Source organism: Rhinatrema bivittatum, chromosome 7 (genome assembly GCF_901001135.1).
Source record: "Rhinatrema bivittatum chromosome 7, aRhiBiv1.1, whole genome shotgun sequence".
In the NCBI taxonomy this organism is placed as follows: domain Eukaryota; kingdom Metazoa; phylum Chordata; class Amphibia; order Gymnophiona; family Rhinatrematidae; genus Rhinatrema; species Rhinatrema bivittatum.
Window position 1 is genome coordinate 108,545,824 of NC_042621.1, and position 15,878 is coordinate 108,561,701.

Sequence of the window (15,878 nt, forward strand, 5' to 3'; positions counted from 1 at the left end):
ATATGTGCCAAGATTTTACGGTAACAAAAGTAGTTATAAAAACTCATAATTGGATGTGTTATGTTATGTCCGTTTATTTTGAGCGGGAACAAAAGAGAATCTGTCATCTTATTCTAGAAATTTAAGATTAAAATAGAATATGTACCCGTGTTGATTTGGGTAGTGTGTTTAGGGTGTGCTGCCAATCGCTTTTCTTTTTCCCAGTGTTCTACTCTCCTTTCTCTTTGTTGTATGCCTGTTTAAATAACCATGTTTTTAAATGTTTTCTGAAGGTATTGATGTCTCTTTGTAAGCGGATCTCGATGGGCATGGAGTTCCATAGCATAGGACCTGCTAAGGATAGCGCTCTTTCCCCTTACTTGGGTTAGTTTGGCTGTTTTGATTGAGGGGATGGACAGTAAAGCTTTATTAGCTGATCTCAGGTTTCTGTTAGGGACATGTACGTGGAGGGCTGTATTCAACCAATCAGCATTTTCATAATGTATTAGCTTATGTATTGTACAAAGGGTTTTATACTGTATTCTTTGCTAATTCCATCAGGGTTTCCGTGATGTGGTCTCTTTTTTACTTTTACCAGTCAGAATTCTGGCGGCCGTGTTCTGCATTATTTGGAGTGGTCTAATTGTTGTGTATGGTAAACCAAGTAGGAGGGCATTACAGTAATCCGTGCTTGCGAAAATAAGAGCTTGTAACACTGAATGGAAGCTACTTGTTGTCAGTAGAGGTTTTAGTCTTCTGAGGGTCATGAGTTTAGCGTATCCTTCCCTTACTTTTAATGATATGTGGTGTTTTAGGTTCAGTTCTGTGTCAATTATTACTCCGAGGTTTCTCACTTTCTCAGTTAGTTTAATTTTTTGGTTGTTTTTGAGTGTGATAGGGTTTTGGATGATTTCAATGTTTTTGCGTTCCAAGAGTAGGAATTCTGTTTTCTCTACGTTAATCACTAGTTCCATCTGGTTTAGTAATTGTTTGATGATATCCAGATACATATTAGCTATGTTCAGGGTCTTTTCGATTGTATCGTCAATGGGTAAGATTATTTGGATATCATCAGCGTAAATGTAGTGTGAGATGCTTAGACCAGCTAGAAGGTGACAAAGTGGTAGTAGGTATATGTTGAATAGGGTGGCCGATAAAGCTGATCCCTGTGGGACTCCAGTTTGAAGTTTTATTTTATTTGACATTACATCTTTTATCTGCACTTGGTAGTATCTGTTGTCTAGGTATGATTGGAACCATTTGATTGTTTTATTACTTAAGCCTATTTCTTCTAATCTATTTAGTAGGATGTTGTGATTTACAGTATCAAATGCTGCTGATAGGTCAAGCATCATTAGGATGTACCGCTTCCCGCTGTCAAAGCCTCTCATGATGTTATCTGTTAGGGCAAGCAGTAGCGTTTCAGTACTGTAGTTTTTGCGAAAGCCATGTTGTGATGGATATAGGATATTGTTATTCTCTAAATGTTCAGCAAACTGTTTTTGTATGGATTTTTCTATTAATTTTGCGATTAGTGGTAAGTTGGATACTGGCCTATAATTGTTCAGAATGTTTGGATCACTGTTTTTTTTTTCTTTAAAATTGGTTTTACAATTGCCCCTTTTAGTGAGTCTGGCATATTTCCTTCTGTCAAGGATAGATTGATAATCTTTGTTAGTGTCAGGTATACCGTGTTGACTTTTTTTTATTTCTATAGTTGGTATAGAGTCAACGGCATGTGGGGCGGTGTTAATTCTTTTTAGCATGGTTTCGACTTCTAGTTCCGAAATCTCATTGAATTCTGACCATTGATTAACATCTCGTTTTTGCATTTTAATGATTTGTTTGGTTGTGTTAGGAATCTTGTTTTTTAGGTTCATAATTTTTTCATTGAAGAAAGTGGCTATTTCATTACATTTATTTTCTGATAAGTTTTGGGGAGTATCCGTTTTATCATTGATGAGATTATTTACAATGCTGAAGAGTGTTCTTGGGTTGTTTGCAAATTTTTCTATTTTAGTACTGTAATATTGTTTTTTTGCGTTGAGTATAGAGTAGTAATCCTTTGCCTTCTGTTAAGGGTACAATTGTTGCTCTGTACAGGTTATCCCATGCTTATCAGTCCCCCAGACCATAAAAGTCGGGGCCCTTGTTGGTTGCTGTCTGAATCCAACTCCCCTTTTCCCCCTGCAGTTGAAGCGGAGAGCAGTGTTGCAGATGCATCAAAAGTATCAAGGTTTAAGGGTAGTAACCACCACACACCAGCAAGTTAACCCCATGCATCCTTAACTTCATTTACATCTTCTAGCCTTCAGGGATCCACGGTGTTTATCCCATATCACTTTAATTCTTTGACTGTTTTCATCTTCACAACTTTCTCTGGAAGAGCATTCCAGGCAACCACCACCCTCTCTATGAAGAAATATATTTTGGTGTTGGTTCTGAGTCATTCCCCCCTGGAGTTTCATTTTGTGACCCTTAGTTCTATCGATTACTTTCCAATGGAAAATATGACAAGTCGTGCATCATTAAAATCTTTCAGGTATTCTGAAGATCTGTATCATATCTCCCTTGCACCTCCTCTCTTCCAGGGTGCACATATTTAGATCCTTCACTCTCTCCTTATAAGTCTTCGGATAGTGACCCCAAACCATTTTGGTCGCCCTTCTCTGGACTGCATCCATCCAGTCTCTATCCTTTTTGAGAAATAGGCTTCAGAACTGAACACAGTATTCCAGGTGAGGTCTCACTAAGGACCTGTACAAGGGCATTATCACCTCCTTTTTCATATTAGTCATTCTTCTCTCTATACAGCCCAGAATTTGTCTAGCTGTAGCTATCGCCTTGTGACATTGCTTCGCTGTCTTCAGATCGCTAGACACTGTCACTCCAAGGTCCCTCTCTTGCTCTGTGCACATCAGGATTACCCCATCCCAAATGCATGACTCTGCAGTTCTTGGCATTGAATCTCAGCTGCCAAATCTTCAACCACTCTTCAAACTTTCATAAATCACTTTTCATTCTCTCTACTCCTTCAGGCGTGTCCATTGTTGCAGATCTTAGTATCATCCGCAAATAGACAAACTTTACCTTCTATCTCTTCTGCAGTGTCGCTCCAAAGATATTGAACAGAGCCGGTCCCTATTCTGATTCTTGTGGCACTCTGCTTAACCCCGTTTTCCTAGCATATAGCCAGGTGGACTCAGCAGTTGGAGGCTTAGTCAGATTTCAAAGCTGACGACACCCTAGATACACCCCTGTAGTGACCTCAGCCCTTCAGTATTTCTATGTCTCCAGCACATGCGGACATGCTTTCCCTATGGGGATCGCTGTACCTTTTGGAAGAGGAAATTCTACTTTTAAATTGGAGAAAAGATTGAGCCCTGTTTGTAATGAACTAGATATTGACTTCCTGTCTGAAACCAATCTGGTTAACCCATCTTCGAAGGGCTTCACAAAGCTCTAAACCTGTATAATTCAAGATCCCAGGGTGGTTTTAGGTTTAGTCTCCCTCTCCTGAATTTTAGGAGGTTCCTGGTTATGAATCCTGGCTCTACCTATAAAAATGTTGGCAGTGGTCCTTTTTTGCCACAGCCTCCATAAGTTCTGTTGTCTTTCCCTCCTTTACTTTCAGTTGAGAGGCTGTTCCATGCATTTACCACCCTTTCTGTGAAAAAATGCTACTCCTGAATCTACGCAATTTTAATCTCCTCATATGTGCTACTCTTTAGAATTTTCTTCTTGCGGATTATATCTTCTCTTTCGTGCCGTCTAGACTAGGGTATACATATTTAGGTCCTTCAGTCTTATCTCATAGGGCTTTTGGTGTAGACTTTGCACCATCTTGTTAGCTTTTCTCTACACCGCCTTCACTATGTTTACATCCTTTCAGAGGTACAGCCTTCAGAATTGTACATACTTGCCTGATAAAGTCTCAATTACCATCTATACAGAGGTCAGAGCTGAGAAACTTCCAGGCACTGGAAGGTTTGGGTCCTTGAAATTGAGTGCCTGATACTGCTGAGGGCTGGACTGGAGCTGTTATGACTGTTCCAGGCTTGAGAGAAGCCACTGCTGTGTAAAACGAGCCTGACTGAAGTTACCAGTCTACATGGAGGTGGCGCCCACAGCCCTGTTCAGCTTCTAGCTGCAGGATCACACAGCAAAGAAAAAACTATAGTGAAGGGGGCAATGGAAGAGCTTGGAGGGGGGGGGGGGGGGGAGGGAGGAGGGGAGGGGAGAGCGACTGAACAGAATTGGGAGGAAGGGGCTTGAAGAAAGGGAGAGGAGAAAAGCAAAACTGAGTCAAAAGGCCCCTCCCCAAACAAGAAGTAAGAAACCGAAAAAAAACAAAACAGCTCTCCAGGAGGGAGAGAAGCCCAGCCATAGCACAGTAAGAATACCCGACCAGCTGTATGTAGGCTCTGTGCATACTGGAGTCCAAAGCCAGCTGCAGATTGACTGGGCCTGACCAAAGGACTAGCAATGTAGTGACTAAGCTGTTAAGAGAAAATAGAGGGAAGGAGATAATGGAAGAAGAATCTTGGGATAAAAAAAAGAATAGTTTATAAAAAAAATAAAATAAAATAGGCCTGTCTACTCATTCCTTAGCTGACATAATTAAGGATTCCTTCACAGTAATACAGATACGAATGTTTTTGATCAGCTTCAAAACAAATTCATTTTGTGAGGGTTTTTTTTATTAATAGTTTTTCATAAAACTTTCAGATCAGTTGTTTGAATGAGGGACTAATGACCATGGCAGGCTACAGGCCCAGTGGAAGAGCAGGCGCTATCCTAATATTCCTGTTTTCTTCCTTATTGCTGCCCAGCAGACCTCATTTGTTTTTTTTGCAGGTGCAATTGAGAAGCAGAAGCTAGTGTACATTTTGAACAGAGATGCCGCGGCTCGTCTGACCATATCCTCCCCGCTTGAAGCTCACAAGGCCAACACCCTGGTCTACCATGTGGTAGGGGTTGATGTGGGCTTTGAAAATCCCATGTTCGCCTGTCTGGAGATGGACTATGAGGTAATAGCATGCTCCTGCTGTCTTCGAACTGTGTATGATCTAATGCCAGCAATATGTGTGTAGGGAGGTCTTGCCTTGTTCTGTTTTGGGCAGATTACAATGGGAAGAGCTATTCTATACAGAGAGTTTGTACTAGGTTATAATGCATTATCTATACAAGTGCATTAAACAAGAAGTGGTGCTAATCTCCATGTTTGAGTCTGAAATGATGTGAGCAGTGGTGTTCCTTGATAACCTTTTATGGAAACCTAAGATCGATTTTAGATGGCATGTGATTTTGTTGCATGTGCTACTATCTTACAGCATGTCCCTGTCACTTGTTCTCTCATACCGTGCTTTCTGTCCAGCAGTCCAGTTGAGTTCCTAGTCAAATAAAAACATTTCAGCTAGGTTGCTGTATAAAGACTTTATTACTTTAGCAACTTCAGCTATGAAAACCTCTAACTAGCAGATAAATGCTATTTTAATTGGTAAATTATTTTCAGCTTACTGTCCCCATGTGCTCTGGTGTATTGGAAGTCTTTCCAGTCACCATAATCCTGTATCTGTGAGATGAAAGTAATGAATTTCCTAGCCTGAGGCAGTTGGTCTATTGAGACTAGTTGGTGGACTAGGCCTTGACATTTAGTTCGTTTGCATTTTCCTTGTAAATGTTCTCATTTTTACTGTTTTTCAGGAAGCAGACAATGATCCAACAGGTGAGGCGGCTGCCAACACCCAGCAGACTCTTACATTTTATGAGTTGGACTTGGGTCTCAATCACGTGGTCAGGAAATACAGTGAGCCCCTGGAAGAGCATGGGAACTTCTTAATCACAGGTAACAGGAGTCCAGCTGGACAAACATGGATGCTACAGAACTAAAGAGAACTGAAAGTTGCATAGGGTCCAGTACTAGGATGGCAAATGAATAGTATAGTGGAGTTCCTCTCAGACTGTTAGCAAAGGGTATACATTATCTGTGTGCATGACTGTATGTGAACATTTAAGAAAATAAATAGCCCAGTGATGCACAAAGCATGGTTTAAAATAAAACTTGTTTTCTCTATCAAATAAATGGAGTTTTCCTTCCTGTATATCAGTGATGATTTTTGCAAGGTAAAAAACTTATTGGGATCCTATCAGAGCATTTGACTCCCAATATGTTTAATACTTCTGGCAGAACACTGCTGTGGGCTAGGATTTTGTGATATGCTGACATAATTGTTTGGGGATAAGTACTGGAAGAGTAGGTGGGAATGTGGATTGATATCTAAATTTTGGGAAGACGTTTCTTCTTTGATCAGACATTATTGGGATGTCGGGGTGACTTTTCCAAACATGCATTATCGAACATACCCAATGAGGATTTCGAGAAATATAACCAGAGATTAGTATGACAAATATGGCAGCATGATGGGAAATAGCATTGTTTTGGATAAAATTGAAGGTGCCGCCACTAATGGCAGTGGTTCAGGGATTGGACTGAATATTTTACTGAAACAAGCTAACTGCTATAAAGTGACTATCCACAAATTTGAGTTGTAATGGGGTGCGTATTTGAATTGGAAAATCATACAAGCAAACAAATGATGTGGGTGGGCGTAGATCAAGGATTGCTGATTTCCATTATGGGTGACTGAGAGGAAATCCTATATCTTGTATTTCTCAATGTCATTTTGTTAAATGATAATTAGTAGAAGCAATACTCTGTTTTCTTCTAGATGATGTTTATATAATAATTTAAAAAAAGTTTCTTATGATCCTTATATACTTTATGAATTTTCACATTCTGTTTTGTATATTTAATTTTAATAAAAGATGATCTTACATTCAAATGCAGAATTAAATTTGTTTGAGTTTAGTTCGTTTAACTCTGAACATAGACTTCATAGGGGAAGGGAGGGTAGGGGTAAAGGTAAGGTGGGGGAAGGGAGAAATGAAACATAAATGTATTGGAGTGATATTTGTACAAAACCTGAACATTATTGAATATTGTATTGCATTGTGTTACTTTATAATTCTGTTTTGTATGCATAAGATTTGGAGACAGACTTTGATTTGAAAACAAAAGTACTGGAAGAGCAGAGACTTCAGTGGATCAGGATTGATCAGAATAGTTTAGTGGCACGGGACTGGAATTGAAGGTGGTGTTACAGATTAAATAACTATGGTCCAATTTCTCAACTTCTACGTAGATGTGTTTTGGTGCAGCTAGAAAGATTTGTGGAAAGAGAATTTAATTTTGGATGATCATCAGTTTGGATTTCGGAGCACCTTCTGTCTCACAGATATGATGTGTCGAAGGTTGGAGAAAAGGTTGTCTGGTTTGTTAGTACATTTTGGAAATTGCATCAGAGTTTGAGGTTGGACATCATCTTTTAATTTCCCATTTAGCAAGTTTTGGGATTAGGGTATATTATTATTCTGGTTTGGGTCTTTCTTTGGCAGGAAGAAGGCAATGGATAGTAAATGGTGCAGAATAATCAGCATGGTGATTGTGTGTAGGGGAGTACCACGAGGGTCTGTACTCTGGATTCAATATTTTTCTGGCCCCATTGGGTAAGATGATGAATTCTCTAGGAATTCGATGCTTTCTTTGCTGATGACATCCAATTTTATATTCCTTGTGAAACTGATGATAGCTTACCTTATATGTTATTGGAGAATTGTTTAGACACAATTAAAAATTGGTTACATAGAAGAGGTATCATAATGAAATGCTATTGTTACAGACTGAGGTTCGTAATTTGGGGGGTTCTTTTGGATTCCCAGTTATTTAAATTGCAGATAAAACATCTTGTTAAATGCCTTTTCTTTAAGATAAAAATGCTCAAACCTTTGAGACATTTTTTTTTAAAGCCAGACCTTTTTTTAGAGCAGTTTTGCAGGCGTTAATCTTAAGGAATTTAGATTATTGTGGTAGCTTATTCGCTAAGCTTCTTTGGGCACTTCAGATGATTCAAAACGCTGCGGCTAGGATGGTGAGTGGAATTGCTTATTTTGAGCATATTTCACCGATTTTGTTTTACATTGGCTCCCAGTAGTCTGGAGATATCAAATTAGTTGTGGTTATTCTACATAAATTGGAATGAACTTTGGAATGAACTTCCTATAGAAATACGTTTATTGACCATTATAAAAATATTTAGGAAAATGGTTAAAAGTCACTATTTTAAGATGGCTTTTATTAATATTGTTTGATTTGTTGAATTATATTGTCAAATGTCTTTTTTATGAATGTTTTATTGAAATCCACACAACTTGCTAATAATAATAGTTGCAGAATATAAAAAAGTGTAAACATAAATCAAGATTGAGATATAGTGGTAGAACTGTATGTGCAACTCATATTGCAATAGTAGGATTGCCGTGTGTTAGGATTAACAACAACCCACTATTAAGGGAACTCCTTAATACGTGGTCAAATGTGCGGTGGCTTTTATCTAGGACAACCCTTTATGTGGTTGTCCTATTACTCGGCCACCGTAATTTATTCTTCAATTATTTTATTTCAAAATACTTTTTGAGATATATATATATATATATATATATATATATATATATATATATATTATTTTTTTTTTTTTTTTATTAATTTTCTGTGCTTCCTTATTCTCTCTCTCCCCACCGGTGTTTTATCCGACCCACCTATTGTTTGTCATTCTTTTTGGTATTTATCTGAAGGCTTAAGAGCTACTATTCACTTAATACCATTCACCTGGGTCTGGATCCGCCCGCCCGACATTGGCCATGTTTCGGCAGCGTACTGCCTGCTTCAGGGTCCACGGGGGCAAATTGTAATATGTCCGAAACTCGGGTCCTCGTTTTAATGAAGCACAACAATTATTGTTTGCAACCTGTAACAGCGTTTATGTGAGCGGCGCCTTCATCCGTGGACCCTGAAGCTCTTAAGCCTTCAGATAAATACCAAAAAAGAATGACAAACAATAGGTGGGTCGGATAAAATGCCAGTGGGGAGAGAGAGAATAAGGAAGCACAGAAAATTAATTAAAAAAAAAAAAATAAAATATATATATATATATAAAAAGTAATTTGAAATAAAATAATTGAAGAATAAATTACGGTGGCTGAGTAGCCACGCACATTTGACCACGTATTAAGGAGTTCCCTTAATGGTGGGTTGTTGATGATTTCTGGATAGAGAGAATGAGGTCTGTTGATGCACAGTGTGTTAGGATTAAGGCAAATTTGGTTGAGATGTGTGGGACACTAGCACTAGAGAAAGTGGGTGAACTGTGATTCTATACCAAGATGAATTCCAGAATTGGAAAAGCAGAGATTGCTGCAAATCTGGACTGAACTGAAATGAATGTTTGTGGGAAGCAAACACTGGGGATTGTGAAGGGTTACTGCTGATGTGGATTCAGGTTTCACTTTATCTTTTCTTGTTTCTTGTAAATATCACATTTTTAAAAAATATTTTTTCCTCCTCTAATCTTGCTCGCACCCATCCAAAACCACATGCTTGGGCAACATGAGAAACTGTTGCCAGCCCTGAAGACTGGAGAGAAATCTCTGTATAAAATGTTGCTGGCAGTAATTTTGTTTTGGGTTTGACACTTGCTTGGTTACTATCCTTAACATAAGACTTGGGGAAACCTGCACGAAATGGCAGTTAGTAACCTAACAGAATAGGGGTAACTTGCACAGAGCAGCAGTTGCTACAAGAGGGCTTGGGAGTGGCCTGAACGAGTGGCAGTTAGTCACCACCATATACAGCTTGCCATGCAGATTGAATGGACCTTTCGGTCTTCTTCTGCTGACTGTTACTATGTTTCTATGAAGACTTTTTTCATCAGCACCGCTGTATATGACCAGGAGAGGCCTCCATCCCCCCCCCCCCCCCCCCCGCATAGAAATCAAACATGTTGCATTTGAGTCTCCTGTGCATTGCAACGTGAGCCATAGCACCAACCCAAATTTATCTATTTTTAAATGATACAGTAGCTTGGTTCCTAGGTATGTTCATCTAAAACCACCTTCATAATTGGCAGTACTTATACGTTATTGCAGATATGGTCCCTTCTGAATATTGTGGTTGCACATTGTGGAGACATTTGGTTAGGCAAGGTTGTGCTTCTATTGCTGCTTCCCATGGATACATGGAGGAAGGCTATTCTCTTTTGACAAGCAGGGCTGAATTAGCTATGACATGTGGAGTGATGTCATCTGACATTGCCAAACAGACTCTTCTTTCCTAGCTCATAGAGCTTTTGCTGTACTGAACATGTGCGGGAGTTACCATGCAGGTGTTGCTTCATGAGTCCTTCAGTCTTTTTTTTTTTCATCCGAGATGCTGCATGGATGTGCACCCTTTCTCTTTAAACCTATTTTTTTCTAACTTTGCTTCCCAGCTTTATTGTTGAAGTTGCTTCACTGCTTCAGCAGCCTCTCAACAGCACTTTTCAGTGTTAGGCTGTTACCTTTATATATTTATTTATATTTTTTTTATTGCTTGCCTGGCTCTAAGAAGCCTGTACTCTGTGGCTTCAGGGACTACATGTGCGACAGAAAGATGTCCATCACTGATTGCCACGACATTTGCTATATATGTCTAGGCTCAGACCATGATACAGTTAACTGTTATGTCTCCGAGGACTCTGAGGTCCAGAACCTGGAAAATTGAGAAGTAAAAAAATGTCACTTAAGGTTCAGTCTGTTTTCCTCCCCAGTGGAGCCTCCTCAAACTCCTCTGGTGTTAAGTTGAGCAGGAGTTCCTTAAGAAGAGCTCCCCCTTCTGTAGTACAGGTCTTTGAGCCTGCCGCTTCAGCAGGGTTGAACAAAGCACAGAAGTGCTGGATGCAAGAGTCCTTGAGCCCTTCACAGGCCCCACAGGGCTTGGAGGCACATAAGAAGTGCCATGCATTTGAGCAAGTGGCAAGGTCTATGCTGTCATAGCTCAGGTTAAACTCCTCTCTGTCACACCTGGCTCTATCACTGACACTCTGTGCTGGTTGGTTCAGCTGGAAATTCTAGCTGAAGTTGCAGTGATCCTGCTACAGTCAATTCTGTGGGATTTACAAACAATGTAGGAAAATCCAGCATCCTATTCCCAGTAGCTAGACAGCTGGATCTTAAGTATAGAGTTGAGCAAACCCTATGATTTGGGATAATCCAGCTACCGCACCAGTTGGTCGTAGTGGAATCAACATTTAAATGGGCAAAGAAGACAAGGATTTTCTCCAACACCTCAGCAAGCAAAGCCTCTAAACTGTTGGACAACTTTGGGAAGAAGGTTTTTCAGAGCTCTGTACTCATAAGAACATAAGATATGCCATACTGGGTCAGACCAAGGGTCCATCAAGCCCAGTATACTGTCTCCAACAATGACCAATCCAAATCACAAGTACCTGCCTGCCCGAGACATCTCATGTTTCAGAAGAGTTCCTTCAAAAAAGGCACGTTATCAAAATGTCTTGGTAACAATAAACAATGGTTTAAGTTTATTGTAACCAAGGCACATTTTGATAATGTGCCTCTTTTGGTCCCTGAGGAAGGAATTCTTGCGAAATACAAGTCGTGTCGGGCAGGCAAATATTATATTATGAAAGAGATGTCTTTTGGTTTCTTTAACGATTCTATAGCTACATAAATACATTGTTCAAAAATTTGCATGAGACCTATAATTATAGTATCTAAATGGGTGTGTGATCACTCCTGGTGGTTGTCTAAGTTTATGACAAACCATAAATAAATGAATCCAAAAATTATCCACCCATTCTCTATATAAGGTCTCTATAGCATTTGAATGATTGTTTCCTACATGTATGGCTTTTGATATATTTTGACATATTTGTATGCTGAACAATATTCAGTTCTTCTGTAAGTATCTCCAGTCTCTCTCGTCAGGTCTGAGCAACAGTCTTTAAGACATCCTACTTCACCTTTAAGTATTCCTATTTCCAGAGATGCCCTTTTCGCCAGTTTCAATGGGATCATGCACCAACTGTGCTTCCAAAACAACAGCTTCTGGCTTGCGCAACAAAGATACCACAATAAGGTCAGCCCAAACCTAGGCCTAGTTTTTGACCAGTCTTGACTCTCTGGTCTTAATCTCTCCCATAGGGAAGAGAATCCATCTTTACCTGGAGGAATGGTGGAAGATCTCCAAGGACCATTGGGTCCCCAAGATGGTGGAATCTAGTTGCCGATTACACTTCTCCTGCCTTTCAGCACTTCCCAGTGGTTTAGCCTTCAATCTGGATCCTTCTCATTTGACCTAACTCTGTCTCAAACTAGTGCTTCTCATCCATCGGGCACCCAACTTGGCAGGAGGGCTCTATTCCTGTTATTTTCCTATCCTCAAGAAATCGAGGGAGAATGAGGCCCATCCTGAATTTATGAAGTTTGCTGGAGAAATTCGAAATGAACTCGCTCCAGACAATCCTACTTTTCATTCAAGTGGGTGATTGCATATGTGCCTTGGATCTGAACAATGTCTATGCCCATATACCCATCCGTTGCATCCACTGGCAATACCATCATTTTGTTGTGGATTCTCACTACAGTGTACTCCTTTTCGAGCTATATGTGACCCAGAGGGTCTTCACCAAATGTCTAGCAGTAATGCGTCTTCCCCTGCCTGGATGACTGGCTAGCGATAGTATCTTCTCAAGTTGGTGTGTTGGTTTCTCTACAGAAGACAATCTAGTTTCTTCAGTCACAGCGATTCTTTATAAACTTCGCCAAATCGAACCTTGTCCTGACTCAAAAAATCAACTTTTTAGGAGCATGGATAGACTGTTTCTGGAGGAGAGAGCATTTCTTCTGGCAGAGGGAGTGTGCTGATTTCAAATCTTGATCTGGAGCCTTCTATAGAAGGATTAGTTCTTAGCCAGGGAAATGCTGGTTCTCCTGGGTCATATGGAAACAGGAGTACATGTATTTCATTTGACTACCTTAACATGCAAATTCTTTAGTCAGTGGTCAGTGTTTACTTCAGCCTTGTCATCCTCGGTGAGGGCCACAGTGGAAATAAAAGGATCACTTTAGTGGTGGCTAGACCCAGATGTCCAAGATGGTGGGAGCTTCCTTCAGACTCCTACCCTGTTAAGTAGCATTAGCAATGGATGCATCCACCAGAGGATGAGATGTGCACACAGAAGATAAATCTTCTGGAGTTATGAGCAATCAGACTTAGATTTAAGAACATAAGAAATTGCCATGCTGGGTCAGACTAAGGGTCCATCAAGCCCAGCATCCTGTTTCCAACAGAGGCCAAACCAGGCCACAAGAACTTGGCAATTACCCAAACACCAAGATCATCAACAAATTGATGAATGAGCACGTCAGAAGTGGGATTCGAACCCACAACTCCATCGGATTTTTCAAATCTTCATCAAGGAAAGAATTCTAATCCAAACTAACAATATTCTATATCATCAAGCAAGTAGGCACAGGGTTATGGACCCTTTGCTGAGTATCCTTAGGAATTTGTGAATGGGTTTGCAGTCACAAGGCCTTCCTTCAAGCAACCTAGCTTCTCAGGATCTCCAACACATTGGCAGATTGCCTCAGCAGAGCGTTTGGTCCTCACGAGTGGTTTTTAGATCAAACAGTGACAGATTTAATCTTTGGGTTTGCCCATTGGTTGATTTCTTCATATTGGAGGAAAACAGGCAAATAGATTTTGTTCTATTCTTTGAAGCAAGTTCAGGTCTGCTCCGGACACCTTTTTTCTCAAATGGGATGCAGATCTACTGTACACTTTCCACCATTTCCACTAGTAGCCAGAACAGTGCAGAAAGCACTCAGAAATCGGGCATGCTTGATTCTCATTGTGTCAGTCTGGCCCAGATATGTGTGGTTCTCTTACCTCATCCAGTTGTCAGTCAGTTCTCCAATTTCATTGGGATCAGATCCGACTGACGTATGAGGAGGTTCATCTGAACCCTCTCTCAACTTGACAGCGAGGATGTTAACGGCTCGCTAATCACTTTGCTATCATTATCCAAAGAAGTTGAGGATATTGTGTTTCCGCTAGGAAGCCATCAATCAGAAGAGCTACCAGTTTTAAATGGAAAATATTTTCATCTTGGTGTCAAGCAAGTTCACGGGACTTGTTTGCTTGTGAACCCAAGGGAGTTGCTTCAATACTTTATTCTCCTTTTTCTCCTCAGGTCTCAGTACATCATTAGTCAAAGTGTATCTCCATTCTGTAATGGCATACTATATCCAGGTGAATGGCAAACCAATACCCATACATCTTTTAGTGTTGAAATTCATGAAAGACTTACGGCATATGAGACCTCTGGTAGTTAAGGCACCAGTGCCATGGGATCTTAGTGTGGCATTGGTGCAACTCAAAAAATATTCTTATGAACTATTAGTCAACTTCTTTGAAGTTTCTCACATGAAAGGTAATATATCTTGTTGCGATTGTTAGCTAGAAGAGTCTATGAGCTTCAATCATTGGTCTATTACTCACAGTGCATGCAGTTTTTTCATAATAAGAGTGGTCCTTATCTGAATCAAACTGTTGTGTTACCTACGTTCTTTCCCAGGCCCATGCACATGATGGGGAGAAGGTCTTGAATTCATTGGACTGCAAGAGGGCATTGGCTTATTTTCTGAAGAGAACTTGATCACATCTTAGATCTTAATAACTCTTTGCTTCATATGATTCTAGTAGATTGGATTAGCATTTGCCAAATGCATGTTGTCCAGCTGGCTAACAGACTGCATTGCATATTGCTATACTCTCAGTAATCTGGAGGCCAGACAGCCACTTTAAGGCTCTTCAAATAAGAACTATGGCCTCTTCAGTGGCTTATTTTCAAGATGTGTTCATCAAACACTTTACAACGCTGCATCTTGGTCATTAGTTTACACCTTCACACCCCATTACTTCTGGATAATCTTAAGAATTGACAGTAACTTTCGGCAAGCAGTTTTGTATAGCTTGTTCATCTAGTAGTCCGATCTCTCTGGGGAGAAACAAGTTGTTTCTTCAGTAGGTGCGCTGCTATGCAATCCTCAGCTTGGGATTCCCTATGTGCTATGATTAGTTCAGCCCTGCTTATTGATGGAGAAAGCAATATTGCTTATTGTAAACGGAGTTCTCCATAGGATGAATTAGACTCATTGGAGGTGGTAGAGAGAAAACCAGTATCTGAATTCAAGAAAGCATAGGATAAATACAGGGAATCTCTAAGAGAGTGATGAGAATTAGAAAACTAAATGAATTGGGCAGATGAGTCATATGGGCTTTATCTGCAATCATATTTCTGTGTTTCTTAATTACCCACTCCCTCCCTGGAGAGTTGACTACCATGCCATAGTTAAGTTCTGCAGTGTGTTGAAGGTCCATGAGACAGCACTTGTGCGGGAGCTCCCGAGCATGCTCGGAGTAAAGGCTCTGTGAGATAGGAGAGAAGGTCCATTTGGTGCCATCTGATGATGTAACCCCTTGTGTCATAGCTAATTCATCCTGTTATCTATGGAGAATCCAATTTACAGTAAGCAAACTTGCTTTTCCAGTGCTCAGTTCACTGAAGGGAAAAATGAAAGCTTTGTTCATCTTAAATGCAGAGATGGTATTTATTTGTTCATTTTATTAAAAATGTTTTTTTTCTTGGTTTAGTCCCAGGAGGCTCTGATGGCCCTAGCGGAGTGCTGATATGTTCTGAAAACTATATCACATACAAAAACTTTGGAGACCAACCTGATATTCGATGTCCCATTCCCAGGAGACGGGTACAAATTTTCATTACCTTCTCATTTTCACAGCATTATGTGTCCTCTCACGCTAAATAAACATTTTAGTAGCTTAAAGAAGTCTAATTGCATCAGAGTAACCTGTGTACTTGCATGCAAGAAAGGCTCCAAATTGAGATATTTTTTCTTACTATTTTTTTACACTCTTTTAG

The 15,878-nt window shown here is 40.0% G+C and overlaps 1 protein-coding gene across 1 annotated transcript in view; it reads left to right on the plus strand.

The window, feature by feature from the left end:
- SF3B3 (splicing factor 3b subunit 3) overlaps nucleotides 1–15,878 on the plus strand; it is a 247,983-nt gene that overhangs the window by 12,738 nt on the left and 219,367 nt on the right. Inside the window, exons 4-6 of the mRNA XM_029608907.1 lie at nucleotides 4,837–5,009; nucleotides 5,686–5,827; nucleotides 15,593–15,705. Coding sequence (XP_029464767.1) covers nucleotides 4,837–5,009; nucleotides 5,686–5,827; nucleotides 15,593–15,705 — 428 coding nt within the window. The remainder of the gene's footprint in view (nucleotides 1–4,836; nucleotides 5,010–5,685; nucleotides 5,828–15,592; nucleotides 15,706–15,878) is intronic.